General features: G+C 40.6%; 2 protein-coding genes across 6 annotated transcripts in view; one reads left to right on the top strand and one right to left on the bottom strand.

The window, feature by feature from the left end:
- zgc:162297 (uncharacterized protein LOC555865 homolog) overlaps positions 1-3,058 on the bottom strand; it is a 15,003-nt gene extending 11,945 nt beyond the window's left edge. For 2 of the 5 annotated variants that reach the window (XM_031290676.1, XM_031290675.2), the window contains exons 1-3: positions 1,475-1,498; positions 1,206-1,299; positions 229-311 (exon numbers count right to left, since the gene is read on the bottom strand). In XM_031290676.1, coding sequence (XP_031146536.1) covers positions 229-311; positions 1,206-1,299; positions 1,475-1,483 — 186 coding nt within the window. In that variant the 5' untranslated portion in view covers positions 1,484-1,498. Of the gene's footprint in view, positions 1-228; positions 312-1,205; positions 1,300-1,474; positions 1,499-1,727; positions 1,839-2,620; positions 2,712-3,034 lie in introns of those variants that run through there. The other 3 variants (XM_031290679.2, XM_031290677.2, XM_031290678.2) reach the window with 3 other exon arrangements.
- ccne1 (cyclin E1) lies at positions 1,836-12,434 on the top strand. Its single transcript, XM_031290674.2, has 12 exons — positions 1,836-2,255; positions 2,793-2,843; positions 3,054-3,141; positions 3,401-3,463; positions 3,899-4,056; positions 4,404-4,539; positions 7,704-7,850; positions 8,082-8,177; positions 8,580-8,714; positions 10,042-10,153; positions 10,275-10,432; positions 11,285-12,434. The coding sequence occupies exons 2-12, from the start codon at positions 2,830-2,832 to the stop codon at positions 11,513-11,515; spliced, it is 1,338 nt and encodes a 445-aa protein (XP_031146534.1). The 5' UTR covers positions 1,836-2,255; positions 2,793-2,829; the 3' UTR covers positions 11,516-12,434.
- The last annotated feature ends 1,080 nt before the right edge of the window (positions 12,435-13,514 follow it).

The following is a 13,514-nucleotide window of genomic DNA, read 5'->3' on the forward strand; positions in this document are numbered from 1 at the left end:
TGACAGTTCTGATTTGCACCTGTATTATTTGTTGTGGTGTGATTATTTTCTGAAAATTAATAAACACACTTGTTGAAGAAGTGTATGTTCAGGATGAATAGTATGAAGAGCAGTAGAATATGGCTATGTATAGGTGTATAGGAAAGAGGGGATTACAGGAAACGGTTACTGTCTTGCCCTGGAAGACCTGTGTATGGAATCCAACACACACAATGTGAAAAAACTTACAATCCCTGCATCACGGTAGATGGCTGCCTCCCTGCATGCTTCTTCAGTGATTTCAGAGATTTTCATACAACCCAGGGGTGTGCCTGAGATAGACGAGAAACTTGGTTACAAACAGCAGTATGAGATATCCAGTGGTGGAATGGAACTAAGTACATTTATTCAAGCGCTGTACTTAAGTACACATGTTGAGGTACTTGTACTTAACTTGAGTCTCTTCTTTTCATGCCACTTTCTACTTCTACTCCGCTACATTTCAGAGAGAAATATTGTACTTTTTACTCCACTACATTCATCTGACAGCTTCAGTTACTTTACAAATTAAGATTTTTGCACATAAAACACACGTGGTTTATAAAATATGATGTTATATTATAAATTAAACTACACAACAATATAACGGCCTACAAGTCCAGCTGAGATGATTAGACCATTAAACACACAACTGTTTGGATCCTTTCCACTTTCTAAAATGGGAGGATTTTTCTGCATTGAGTACTTTTACTTTGAATATTTTGAGTACATTTTCCTGATGATACTTACATACTTTTACATAAGTAACATTTTCAATGCAGAGCTTGTACTTGTAATAGAGTATTTCTACAGTGTGGTATAGGATCTGACTACCACTGGAGGTATCACATATGAAAGCTCCCAAATTGGTAGTGATGAAAAAAAAAAAGTACATTTACTCAAGTATAAATCTGAAGTACTTGTACTTTACTTGAGTTATTTCATTTCATTCCACTATCCACTTCTACTCCACTACAGTGCAGAGAGAATATTATACAGTTTACTATATATAGTAAGTTATAGTTACTTTACAAATTAAGATTTTCCACACAAAAATACAGGGCAGTGGTATATGGAGTGGCCCATTTTACAGTGTATATTGCTGCTTTTACTTAAGTAAAGGAAGTGTATACTTCCTCCACCACTGTAAATGTACATTTGAACACTGAAGGGCAGTGCAGTCATACCTGGTAAGGCTTTAACATGAATCATCCCAATAACCACGGATTTTAGGCGCCCAAAAAGGTCCAAAAACTTCATGGTCCCGTCTCGTGGAGCCACCTGGAAGCAGAAAGAAAAAAAAAAAATCTGTTTTTTTAGGCTTTCTAAGCATGGGGATCACGTGACTGGCCAAGGGTCAGTTTTGGTTAATCAAACAAGATTTTAAATAACAAACCTTCTGTCTTCAAAATTCATATCAAACCAGTAATGCAGAAAAAAAAAATGTTTACATTACCTCCACCATCTGGATTTAAAACACATTTAGCAGCGCAGCAATATTGGAAAAGGGTAGCATGGTTGCAATGACGGGACATATTAGGTATACAGTGTGTCTATGGGTATGACGAGCCATGCTGGAAATGCCTGGGCGCCTCGCTGGAAGCATCCGCTTGCTAACATGTTGTTTTTTTGCTAAATAACAGACGCGCCCAGGGTGACAGCGAGAGAGAACCATAGGGGGAGTTCACTGAACGAAATGGCTCAGTTACCTTACAATAATTTGGTCGTGTTAACTTTTATTTTAGGCTTAATCCGAAAGGACTACGGCTTTGTTTACATCTGACAGACTAGCCACGCGGTGCCTGGGCACTTCCTCTTTGGAAGCGCCGCCCCTGCAGCTGTCACCGCAGTGGTTACGCCTCCCGTTTTGCCGGTTAACTAAATAACTTATTTGCCTTTTTCTTTAGCACAATATATATCTACTATATCAAAAGCATGTGCTCCACACAAGATACATGTGTGGAACTGTGGTGAATTGAGTTGAAATGAGACTATAAAGAGGCGGTGAAGCTGGAGGTTTAGCGCCAAGTTAAATCCACTCCTCTCTGACGTTGATGCTTCAAGTCATCTGTTCTTCTGTGCAAGGCGCCAGCTCAGAGGAACTAGCCCGGCCTGGAGACACACACACTCGCACAGGGAGCACCCCGAGTCGGAACAACAGGCGGTGAAGTTATATCTCCCTCGTATTTTTGTTTTTAGACGTGGATAAGAGTGAACTTCAAGGACAGAATCTTGAGGTGAGTGGATGAAACCTAACGTTTACCATTGCATCGAGTTGGTTAAGCTTTGTTCAGCTGCCACCTGTGTAGCTAAGCTAACTAAACCGCAATAAGTTAAGATAATGAGTTAAAGCTTGTATGGGTGGTCATAAAATGCCGCCTGTTTTCAGCTGGGTGTCCGGTGCTGTTACTGTTAAATGGTAAATTAAAAAATAGGCGTCTCAGCTGTGCCTGTCGTTCGGCCATTATGTGGCAAGCCAGCTGTCCAAAGTTAGTGGAGGGAAATAACCAGCTTCCCCTTAAAAAATACGCGATATAACCGCGTTTAGCAGCTACTATAATGTCTGATATTAGTCTCCGTTTAATTTCATGAATATACTTTCATTATGTGGTACTTTCTGGCGACTTTTAATTGCGTACTGTTTCCATTTCCCCGCGCCAGGCTGAGTTGGGCTTTGTCAGAAGGAGGGAGTTGAGAGTGGGGGTTGGGAGTGTGTAATTTTTTTTTTTTTAGAAACCCCAAAATAAAACTTTAAAACATTCATTCATTCACAGGTTTACTCCCAAACTGACACATACCCCTCAGAGTATAATGCGAGGACAACGGTGAGTTTCATATTTATTCAATTCATGACTCTTTTAGCGCGTCAATCAAAGTGTGTGACGACAGAGAAAGAAAAGTTGATGGAGCTTAGCCATTCGGCTAGTTAGCTTGTTGCTATAGGACCTTATTTTAACCGCATTAACATGTAGGTCCAAGCTTGTTAAAATGTTTTATGTTGACTCTGGAGACTTACAGCTACTGTGTTGTTATAGGGAAGAGACAGAACCGAGGTCTGTTGCTCCCAAGGCACCCGAAGAAACTACAGTACGACCGAGAAAGAGGAAGGCAGATGTTGCCATTGTAAGTAGTCTGAAAGGCTTGCAGACTCGCTTATAACTAGCCTTGACCCCATTTTCAGCTGTGGCTAGGTTGCAAATGTAGGCCTAATTGAATACTTACAATATAAAACTGGTGTCACATAACATATAATTATATTCATTGCTGGCAAGTAAGTGTCCTGTGCTTCATTCATTCAAGTATTACTGATCAATGCAGCTGATATTGTATTGCATAATTAATATAGTTGCTTTTAAAATAAAATCCTTTCTCTGATACTCAGTATTTACAAGATCTGGATGAGGAGGTAGCAGAGATGACAAAGAAGAAGCAGCGTGAATGTGAGGTAGGCTTGGTTATCTTTCACTTCAAACCATGTGCTTCACCCCAGTTTTAACTCGCACCCCAGTTCAGTTAATGTATCTGTGGCCCAGTTGCTGCTGGGATATGAGCTTGGTTGCTCATTCCTCAAGTACATATTGGCTGATAATCTATTCTTAATTCTGCCTTAGCTAGCACTTTATCTCTGATTAGGAGGTGTGTCTGTAGTAGGGGCTGGGTACCAAATACAATACTTTTTAAGCACCAACCGAATGGCCTCTATAAGTATCGATAAATGCATCGTCGTCGAAGTCACGATATTGGTATCCCACAGCCCTAGTCTATTTTACTTTTTTAGGCTTTAATGTTGGCAGTCAGCTTATTGGAGTGTTGGCCCTACCACAACATGTTTCTATACTGTGACTGTTCCTCATCTCTGCTCTCCCTCTTTCCCGTGAAGCTGGGCTGGGATCCTGATGCTGGTTACACAAGTCCACAGAGGTGGATTCCCACACCTGATCAGGAAGAGGTTGCCCTGATAAACGCTGGTTTCCCCCACTACAACTTTAACAAAGTATATGTAACACCCGTGCGTTGTGCCCCACTTCCTGCATTGTGGTGAGTACTGTTGTTATTTTGGTTGATTATATCTGCTTAGGCTCCATATTATGCAGCCACCCGTTCTATCAAAGCACATACAGATGGGCGACAAATTAAGCTAAGGCCTGGGCATGTTTCTAGGCTTAGCTTGTATGTCTTCCTTCGCAATATTCCCTATTCTGTAGTTGTCAGTTGTAGGTGTCTGTAGCCCTGTAAGAACTAGATTGAAAAGTGTTTGATCTTTTGGTTGTCTGTTTCAAGCAAGTCATACTTAAAATACAAACGACTCAGCGTTGCAGTCAACGGGGCAGTCAAGAGTTGAATCCTTGATTTTTACCATTGTGTGTACATCTCTGATTTATCAGCTGGGCCAGTAAGGATGTGGTATGGAACAACATGTTGGAGAAGGATAAGACCTACACCAGGGATGTCCATGTGATGGAGAAACATCCTCATCTGCAGCCCAAGATGAGGGCAATTCTCCTGGACTGGCTCATGGAGGTCTGTAGCATGTCTTGGTGACCAGTTAATATCTCTCTCCTTGTCAGCACCATTGTACACTTTCATTTAGATAATTTCAGCTTTATTTGTGGGGGAAAGGAGCATCTACTGACTACACATAATGATTAAAATTAAAGTGGCTCTCAAGTGTTCCGTTAGCTGTGGACGGCATTAGCGTTAAAATGCTTGAACATCACAGAACATCATACTAGATTTCATGATTGTAGAACTAACTCTAATGGTAATGTACTGATTACTCTTAATCTGGTTATTGAGAGAATGCAAATGTGTTTTGTTGGTAATTATCAGTAAAGATCCTGTGGCACAACAATCAAGTAATACTATTAACAGTATCTTGTGTGGCAGTGAGAAAACCCCACTTTGAGTTCTGAACATCATTGTAATGAAGGTAAATAATGAGCTGCTAATGACCTGATGAGGTCTCCGGTTTCTGACAGAGATCAACCAATCAGATTGACCTAATCACATTCAATAAAGACCCTATCTGCTTTAGCCTTTTGGTTTTGGATCCTGTTCATATTTAAAGTATAAATTGCTATTAATAATGGTGTAGTGTAAATGTAAACGCTGAGATAGTTCTTTTTGTCTATTTACTGTAGTAGGTTGGATCTATTAGATTTTAGACCAATTTAAAGTTACAGGAAACTTGATTCTGAATTGCGGTTGTTCCATACCTATATGTAGGAATACATTCAATGTGCTGCGCAAAGCATTTCAAATTTCAGGAAACACAAATTTCAAATGACAACAAAAAATTGGCATAGATATGTTTTCCCGCGGACGGTATGGGCGCTCAATTAGATGCAAATAAAAGAAATCAATGACTATGGTTAGAAAACAACAAAAAATTGCGTTACAGTTTGCTATGACAATACACAAACATGCCGCACAGTGTAAAGGTAACAGAGGAATCTCACAGCCATTAACTGTATATTGGACCAAGATGAGCCCTTAACAACCACAACTGAAAACACAGAGCAGCTTCACCAAGTTCAACCCAATAAGAAACAAAATAAAGTTTGTTTGTGGTGTACACTGACGGAGTATCAGTACCTGAATGTCAATACGCGGTTCCACTCAACAACTCTCAAATAGTGAAACAAGCTCAGAGATGCACACTGTGTGTACCGATGCAGCAACCCGTTAAACAAATGTGTATCGCTGCATTTTGCTATTAATTAGAAAAAAAAACTTGCCCATTGCTGAACTTCACAAATTTCCACGGTACCACCTCCAGACCCAGTTTACAGCTCAGTTTGTTTTGTATCCAGTTGTGCTGTGAAAGTTTGTCACTTGAAGAAAAAAAAAAAACACTGGACATTTTTTACTGTTAAACATCCTTCAAATGTACATGTTTCACCTGTCATAGACCACCTGCACTGCCTAACACCACAGAAGTTGGAAGTCTTTTTCCTGTCAACACTAATTAGACTCATCAATGTCAGTTAAAGGCTCAGCAGTGTTCCCTATTTGGACCCATTTTCCCCCTATGTCCAAACCGAGCCAAACTGGCTCTGAAACAGGAAATACAGTAGAACACCATACATTTTAGTACTGGGTATCGCCACTGATTTTCCAATTTTCAAGTATTCGATTTAGAGCTGCAAAGATGAATCGATTAGTTGTCAACTTTCAAATTAATCGCCAACTGTTTTGATAACCGATTAGTTGGTTTGAGTCATTTTTTAAGACAAAAGTAAAAAAAATTAGATTCCAGCTTCTTAAATGTGAATATTTTCTAGTTTCTTCTCTCCTCTGTGACAGTAAACGGAATATCTTTGAGTTGTGGACAAAATGAGACATTTGAGGACGTCATCTTTGGCTTTTGGGAAACGCTGATCCACATTTTTCACCATTTTCGGACATTTTAAAGACCAAACAACTAATCGATTAATCGAGGGGAAAAAAATCAACAGATTAATAGACTATGAAAATAATCGTTAGTTGCAGCCCTAATTCGATTTCTGATTCAATGTCAATTTGGGATATTTTAGTAGCAAAACCAATTTAGCTTATGAAAGCGATTCTACAATTGTACAAGGTTCCCTCTAACCTGCGTAATTATTAAAATCATTAATGTTTACATTAAAATTGACCCAAAGCAGTTCCTTTTTAATCATATTTAACATGAACACACTATAGCAGTCAACACAATAAAGTGCAACTCTACTGTAAGTGATTGAGTGACATTTCATAGAAATATTTTGAGGTGAGAGATCAAGAGGACCCCTTTTAAAATGGCCATGCCAGTTTTTCCCTCGCCAAAGTCTTGCCTCGTTGGAGCATTTGTTAAGCCCCTTACCCACAAGCTAGCATGACATAGGATTCCTTAGGTCTCCGATACGGAGATTGACTCTGGATTTTATGAATCGATTTGGATCATTCAAATGAAAATCTATTTTAATCAAATTGTTTATAAACCCAGCCCTAGTACATACAGTATGTACAGCAACAGTATGTAGGTAAAGACAACAACGTAGAATCAATTTGACATTTCTAAGTCTTTATGGCAAGACATCATACACCATTAAGCAACATATTCATACTTCTATGTTTCCTGTGCTTTTTTTTAAACCACTTCATCTTTGCTCTTATGTTAAAAAAACTGTACTGTTCCACTATGGAACCGGTTCCTATGCAACCGGTAGGAATCGGACCGGATTAGAATGCAAATTTCGGTTCCTCATTTCAGTTCCACCTAATGTGTCGGCTGAAATATCTTCCCTCTGTCGCGCCGAAACGGATGTAAAAATATCACACTTTCTCTGTAGTGCACTGTCAGCTAGCTACCGTAAATGTAGGCTACTATTAACACTTGAAAAACTCAATTTTCAAGAATCTGTTTAGGAATTGGAATCGTTTTTAGAAGTACCGGTTCGGACGAAAATCCAAAACGATACCAACCCTACTAATAAGCAAAAATACAAATGGCTGTTCCAACTAATGGCAACAAAGCTTTGCCACGAGATGAGCTTCTCCTGATGGAATACGTACACGTTCAATTATTTTTGTGTCCTGATACCATTTTAATGTCCGTAAGTGCACTCCCATAAGCAAACCTACTAGTGAATGTGGTTTGAAAGCCATGGGAGGCCACGTCAGTGCGTTGATGTTCTTGCCTGTGTGCACATTTTTTTTTTTAGGTGAGTGAGGTGTACAAACTGCACAGGGAGTCGTACCACCTCGCTCAGGACTACTTTGATCGCTTCATGGCCACACAGAGAAACGTCTTCAAATCAACGCTGCAGCTCATAGGCATCACCTGTCTCTTCATCGCTGCCAAAGTAGAGGTAAGAAGGGTTGGACTGTACAGACATGTGAATTGGAAAATACCCTCCCCCTGGTTGTTAAGTAGCCTGTTGTCCTTTCTCATCTTTGTAGTGGGCTTGCTTTAGGAACACCATCTTTGTTGCATTGCCCCTTTCTTCTGCAGCATTTTCCTATATGTCGGTTGGTACGATCGGTTGTAATAATGCTCGTCTCCTGTGGTTTTTTTTTTTTTTTTTTTTGCATCCCCCCAGGAGATGTATCCTCCCAAGGTCCACCAGTTTGCCTACGTTACAGACGAAGCCTGCACTGAAGATGAGATTCTCAGTATGGAAATCATTGTTATGAAGGTGAAGAACACGGAACATTTTACTCATTGATCCCATGGCACATCAGTGTGAACTGGTCTACACTCGTCCAAATCTTACATTCCCAATCTCACCCCACTGATGGGGGTTTGGTAGATCTCAGCATGTAAATCGTAAGAATCTTGCAATGATTGGCCTTAGTTACTCAAATCCCTAATGGTAGACGGCGTGTTCTCTCTGCCTTTTCATGTACGGTTTTAGAAATGCACGTCTGTCCATAAGGTATTTGTTTTGTTGTGACTTGTTGTCACACCTGGATCTGTGGACAATCGTGAGTTTATGTAGATTAAAGTTGCCAATAATCGTATTGCTGTTGGTGATTTTACTTCAACACTGTTGTCTCTTTTTTTTTTTCTTTTTTTTTTTTTTCTTCTCCTAACACAGGAGCTGAAGTGGAGCCTCAGCCCTCAGACTCCCATCTCCTGGCTCAATGTTTACATGCAAGTGGCCTACCTGAAAGAGACCGACGAGCTGCTCATCCCCAAATACCCCCAGACTACTTTCACACAAATCGCAGAGGTATGTTGTTGTAAGTCATGTAACAGAAGAAGTTGTGTGAAAATCTAGTCAGCTCTAGTTTCTAAAAACGGCAAAGTGGAGCGGCATTCGAGAGCGGTATCTAGTCGGCAGTATTTGAGACACTTTGAATTAGCCTCTTTTGCACAATTGAAGGTGTCTGTCTTGGTCCAAGGAAGTGACCGTCGTAAACATGAGGGTGAAATACAGTCTCCTGAACACTTTGAGTGAGGACTTCATTGAGAGAGAGCCTGCATTGGGTCTTAATCTCTCTCTCTTCCTTTTGATTATAACGCATCATCGACCTGCCGGGATGGTAAACGCATGCATTAGTCGCTTTGTGTGTTTTCTATACGTGACATCATGACTTCGCGGAAACATACACGCCCACCTTCTCAAGCCAAGTGGCGTGTTATCTGTACGCATTTTGAGCTATCCGCATGTATGTCTACACTGTATACTGTGGACGTGAACATACAAGCCACTTTCTACAAGTGAAAAGAAGAACCGGTTGGGTTTAGGAAACGTGACATGTGGGACATGTCTTTTTTTTCATTCTGATATTTAAAAAACTGTCTGTGACAGTGGAATCGCTTGAAAAGTCGTTTGGTGTAAAGTTGGCATTAGGTGACTTGTATGGAGTCATACATTCTTGGCAGAGAGACACGACCGGCTACATGTCGGTCCCCAACTAATCAAAACTTGCCCTCTTTCACGGCCGTCGTGATGTCATCGAAAAAGGAGGTGCTGGGAACAGACTTCCAGGAACAAGAATGTAAACAAAACGGTGGCGGTGTGTATGATGCTGGCTGTCTTGTGTTCGGAAAAAGCCTCAAAAAAAAAAAGAAACGGTGATCTTTTTCTGTTTCCCAGTTCCAACAGTGTTCTTCATCAGTTGCTCTGTTCTCCTATTAGTCCCAGAAATGAGGGAAGACTATTAAAAAAAACACGCTAGTCTTTCTGCCGGGCGACGTGAGGCAGACCCTGTGGCTGATAGCGTGTAGTCTGAACCCAGCATTAGTCACATCCAACCATCACCAATAAATACTATACCTCTACTAAGACATTGTCATTTTACTTGTTGTTGCCCTACGGAGTCACTAGCTCCGCACTGTAGCTTTTGAGGAGCAAAAACAATACTCTGTCCTTCATAAATGTTCATCGTTGGGACAGAACTGGGGACACACACCAGTATTCACGTAAATACCACAGATGATTCTGTCGTGGCTTATTTGGAGTATTCACAGTATTCATTTTGAGGTCTGCTCTGATGTTTAATGACAAGTGTTTTTTTTTTTTTTTTTTTTTTTTTTTCTTTTCTTTTTTCTAGTTGTTGGACCTGTGTATGCTCGACGTGCGTTGCCTTGAGTTTTCCAATGGCATCCTCGCTGCTTCAGCCCTGTTTCACTTTTCCTCTCTGGAGCTGGTGGAAAACGTCTCAGGTAGAAAAGCAAACTACTCCTTTTTAATTTGAGATTTACTTTGAGATTTTTTTTTCTCTCCTGTTGGTGTTACCCTTGTGTTTCCCTGACTTATCCCTATCCTCTCCTTCTGTCCGTGCAGCTCTGAAGAGGGTGGAGGTAGAGGCGTGTGTGAGGTGGATGGTGCCATTTGCCATGGCGCTGCGGGAGGTCGGTGGCTCGTCCATGAAGACGTTCACAGGAATCCCTGCAGATGATATGCACAACATCCAGACCCATGCCTCCTACATTACATGGCTGGTAAGTGAAAGTATTGCAATGACAATAACCCCCTCATTTTTAATATTTTAAAGTGCTCATATTATGCTCATTTTCAGGTTCATAATTGTATTTTGAGGTTGTTTCAGAATAGGTTTACATGGTTTAATTTTCAGAAAACACCATGTTTTTGTTGTACTGCACATTGCTGCAGCTCCTCTTTTCACCCTGTGTGTTGAGCTCTCTGTTTTAGCTACAGAGTGAGGCATCTCACTTCTGTTCCATCTTTGTTGGGAGTCGCACATGTGCAGTACCTAGGTAAGAACTACTAGCCAGTCAGAAGCAGAGTATGAGGGCGTGCCACGCTAGCAGCTAGGCGAGCATTATAACGTGTGTTACAAAGTGACCACGTTTGTCTCTGAAGTAAAGGCTGGACTACAATAGAGCTGTTTGGAGCAGTTTGTGAACAGTGTTTTCTGTTGGAGATGGTAAGTCCCTTTAGGGTGGACTTTGGGCTTTTTCACTTTGTAAATCTATAACGTGCACAAAAAGATATATAACACAATAAAGGAAGGGGGGGGGGGGGGAAGCATAATATGAGCACTTTTAAAAAATAAAAAACCAGTGAGAAAATCCTGAAAAAATCTCTTGCCTGTGAAAATGACTATTTAGAATTTGCAGTGATCTACAAACTTGGCAAGTGATCTTAAAATGATCTTAAAATGCACGGGGTGTTCAACCTACAACTTAACACGTCATCATTCACATAGCATTCAAATATTTTCACTTTCACTAGTCTAAGTACAGAACCTGTTCCTAACTTCAACTCGTGTGTCCGTGCGCAGACTTTCTAGTGACGGCGTGTTTAATCTGTGCTGTTTCTGCCGTGTACAGGACAAGGCCAGCTCTTACCAGGATGCAGAATTGAAGCAGCACGGCAACTGTCCCGTACCTTCCGGTGTCCTGACCCCCCCCCAGAGCAGTGAGAAAACGGAAGAGATGGTCCGAGTGGATCCCGCAGTGCTGAAAATCAGGCCCAGGCTTCCTACTCCATCCCCACAATGCCGCCTCCAAAGTAGTGAAGCGAACCCTGAAACTGACAAGACAACAGCAATTGCGAATTAGATTATTTTTATTTTATTTTTTTTCTACATTATAGCTGTAAGAGGAAGAAAAGCAACTCCATTGTGTTGACTCTGAACAGCGACGCCACTGCAGATGGATTTTCATCGGGGAATCATTGACGGTCCTAAGTTACGGTGATTGCGTGGATCCGGATGCTTTTAAATGTCTCTGTAGTGGGTGCACGCATGGGACTTTGACTAAAATTGGGGAAAACACTGACACACAGTGAGGATAGTTTGGATGCCCCCTATCCCCACAGGAATCTTACCTATTTAAACCTTCAGTTTAGATGAAATCAGAAAGCTAAGGGATGGGACGGCTCAAGAGATTTCTCTTTTTTTGAATAGCGTTGCACCATAACGCTCGCATTAATTACCAACCAAACCTACATGTCGCGGTTGCCGTTTTTTGTTTTCTATGCAGAGGCCAAATTGAATGAACATTTTTATGGTTTCTCTACTTGATTTAGTGTGTGTGTGTGTTTGTGCTGTTTTAATATCAGTGGCCTCATTTGCCCAAAAACTATTCCTAGGGTCATATTTGGCTCTCTGTGCTGCTATAAAAGTGGGCTTTGCATGATGGAGGGGGGAGTGTGAGTTTGTGTGTGAGTGTGAGAGAGTGAGTGAGATAAGTGGTGTGTTGCTCTTGTTTATGGTTCTACTCTACGCCATTTTGTCAGAGGGACCGTAGGGACCAGTAGCTTGGCTACATTAACGGAGTGTGAACCAGCCAGGCTTCAGAAGCTAAAATATTGATTGTATTTAACTTTTGTTTTTATCTCAACCTGCGGTTTGTTTCCCCACCACCAAAATGTAAATCTATTTTGATGTTTTAAAATAAAATGCTGCTACATATTTTCCATTAAAGACCATTTCTGAGGACTTTTAATTAAACAATATTTTGTTGTTATATATTTTCAGTGACGAGCCTTTTTGAAATTGCAGTACACAACTATTCTGCCCTGTTTTCATGAAATCATATTCGTGTTAATACGTAATGCAAGTGTAACTTACTTCTTTACACCTTAAAATCACAGATGCACGCAGGCTTTATTCCACTAGATGGCAGTGTGATGATGTTTGAATGTCTTCTATTCTCACAAAGAAAGGGAAACATGCAAATATACCATCACTAAAGTACTGTAATACATTGACTACAGATACTGAGATATTAGAAACAAATATATTAATACCACTCAGTTTCGACTGACGGAGCAACACTGTCACGTCTCCAGTCATTCCAGTCCAAGTGAGGTCTTTCTGGGTCGGTGTGGATAAAGCCGTTCGTTGTAAAATGAAAATTGGGTCCTAAGTGCATTCAAATTCTAAGAATGGCGTAGTCTTGCTTTGATTCTTACAATTTAAAAATGTGTCATTTTGTTAAGATTTGTTCTTAGCTCCCCAGTTATTTCAGAGAGCTCCAGAGGTCTGTTAGTAAGGATTAGCAGACGCAGCGGCTAGACATTCTTTATTTTTGTAATGTACAGTGAGGAAAATAAGTATTTGAACACCCTGCTATTTTGCAAGTTCTCCCACTTAGAAATCATGGAGGGGTCTGAAATTGTCATCACAGGTGCATGTCCACTGTGTGAGACATAATCTAAAAAAAAAAATCCAGAAATCACAATATATGATTTTTTAACTATTTATTTGTATGATACAGCTGCAAGTAAGTATTTGAACACCTGTCTATCAGCTAGAATTCTGACCCTCAAAGACCTGTTAGTCTGCCTTTAAAATGTCCACCTCCACTCCATTTATTATCCTAAATTAGATGCACCTGTTTGAGGACGTTAGCTGCATAAAGACACCTGTCCACCCCATACAATCAGTAAGAATCCAACTATTAACATGGCCAAGACCAAAGAGCTGTCCAAAGACACTAGAGACAAAATTGTACACCTCCACAAGGCTGGAAAGGGCTACGGGGAAATTGCCAAGCAGCTTGGTGAAAAAAGGTCCACTGTTGGAGCAAACATTAGAAAATGGAAGAAGCTAAA

This window comes from Sander lucioperca, chromosome 3, assembly GCF_008315115.2.
Source record: "Sander lucioperca isolate FBNREF2018 chromosome 3, SLUC_FBN_1.2, whole genome shotgun sequence".
NCBI classification, from domain to species: Eukaryota; Metazoa; Chordata; class Actinopteri; order Perciformes; family Percidae; genus Sander; species Sander lucioperca.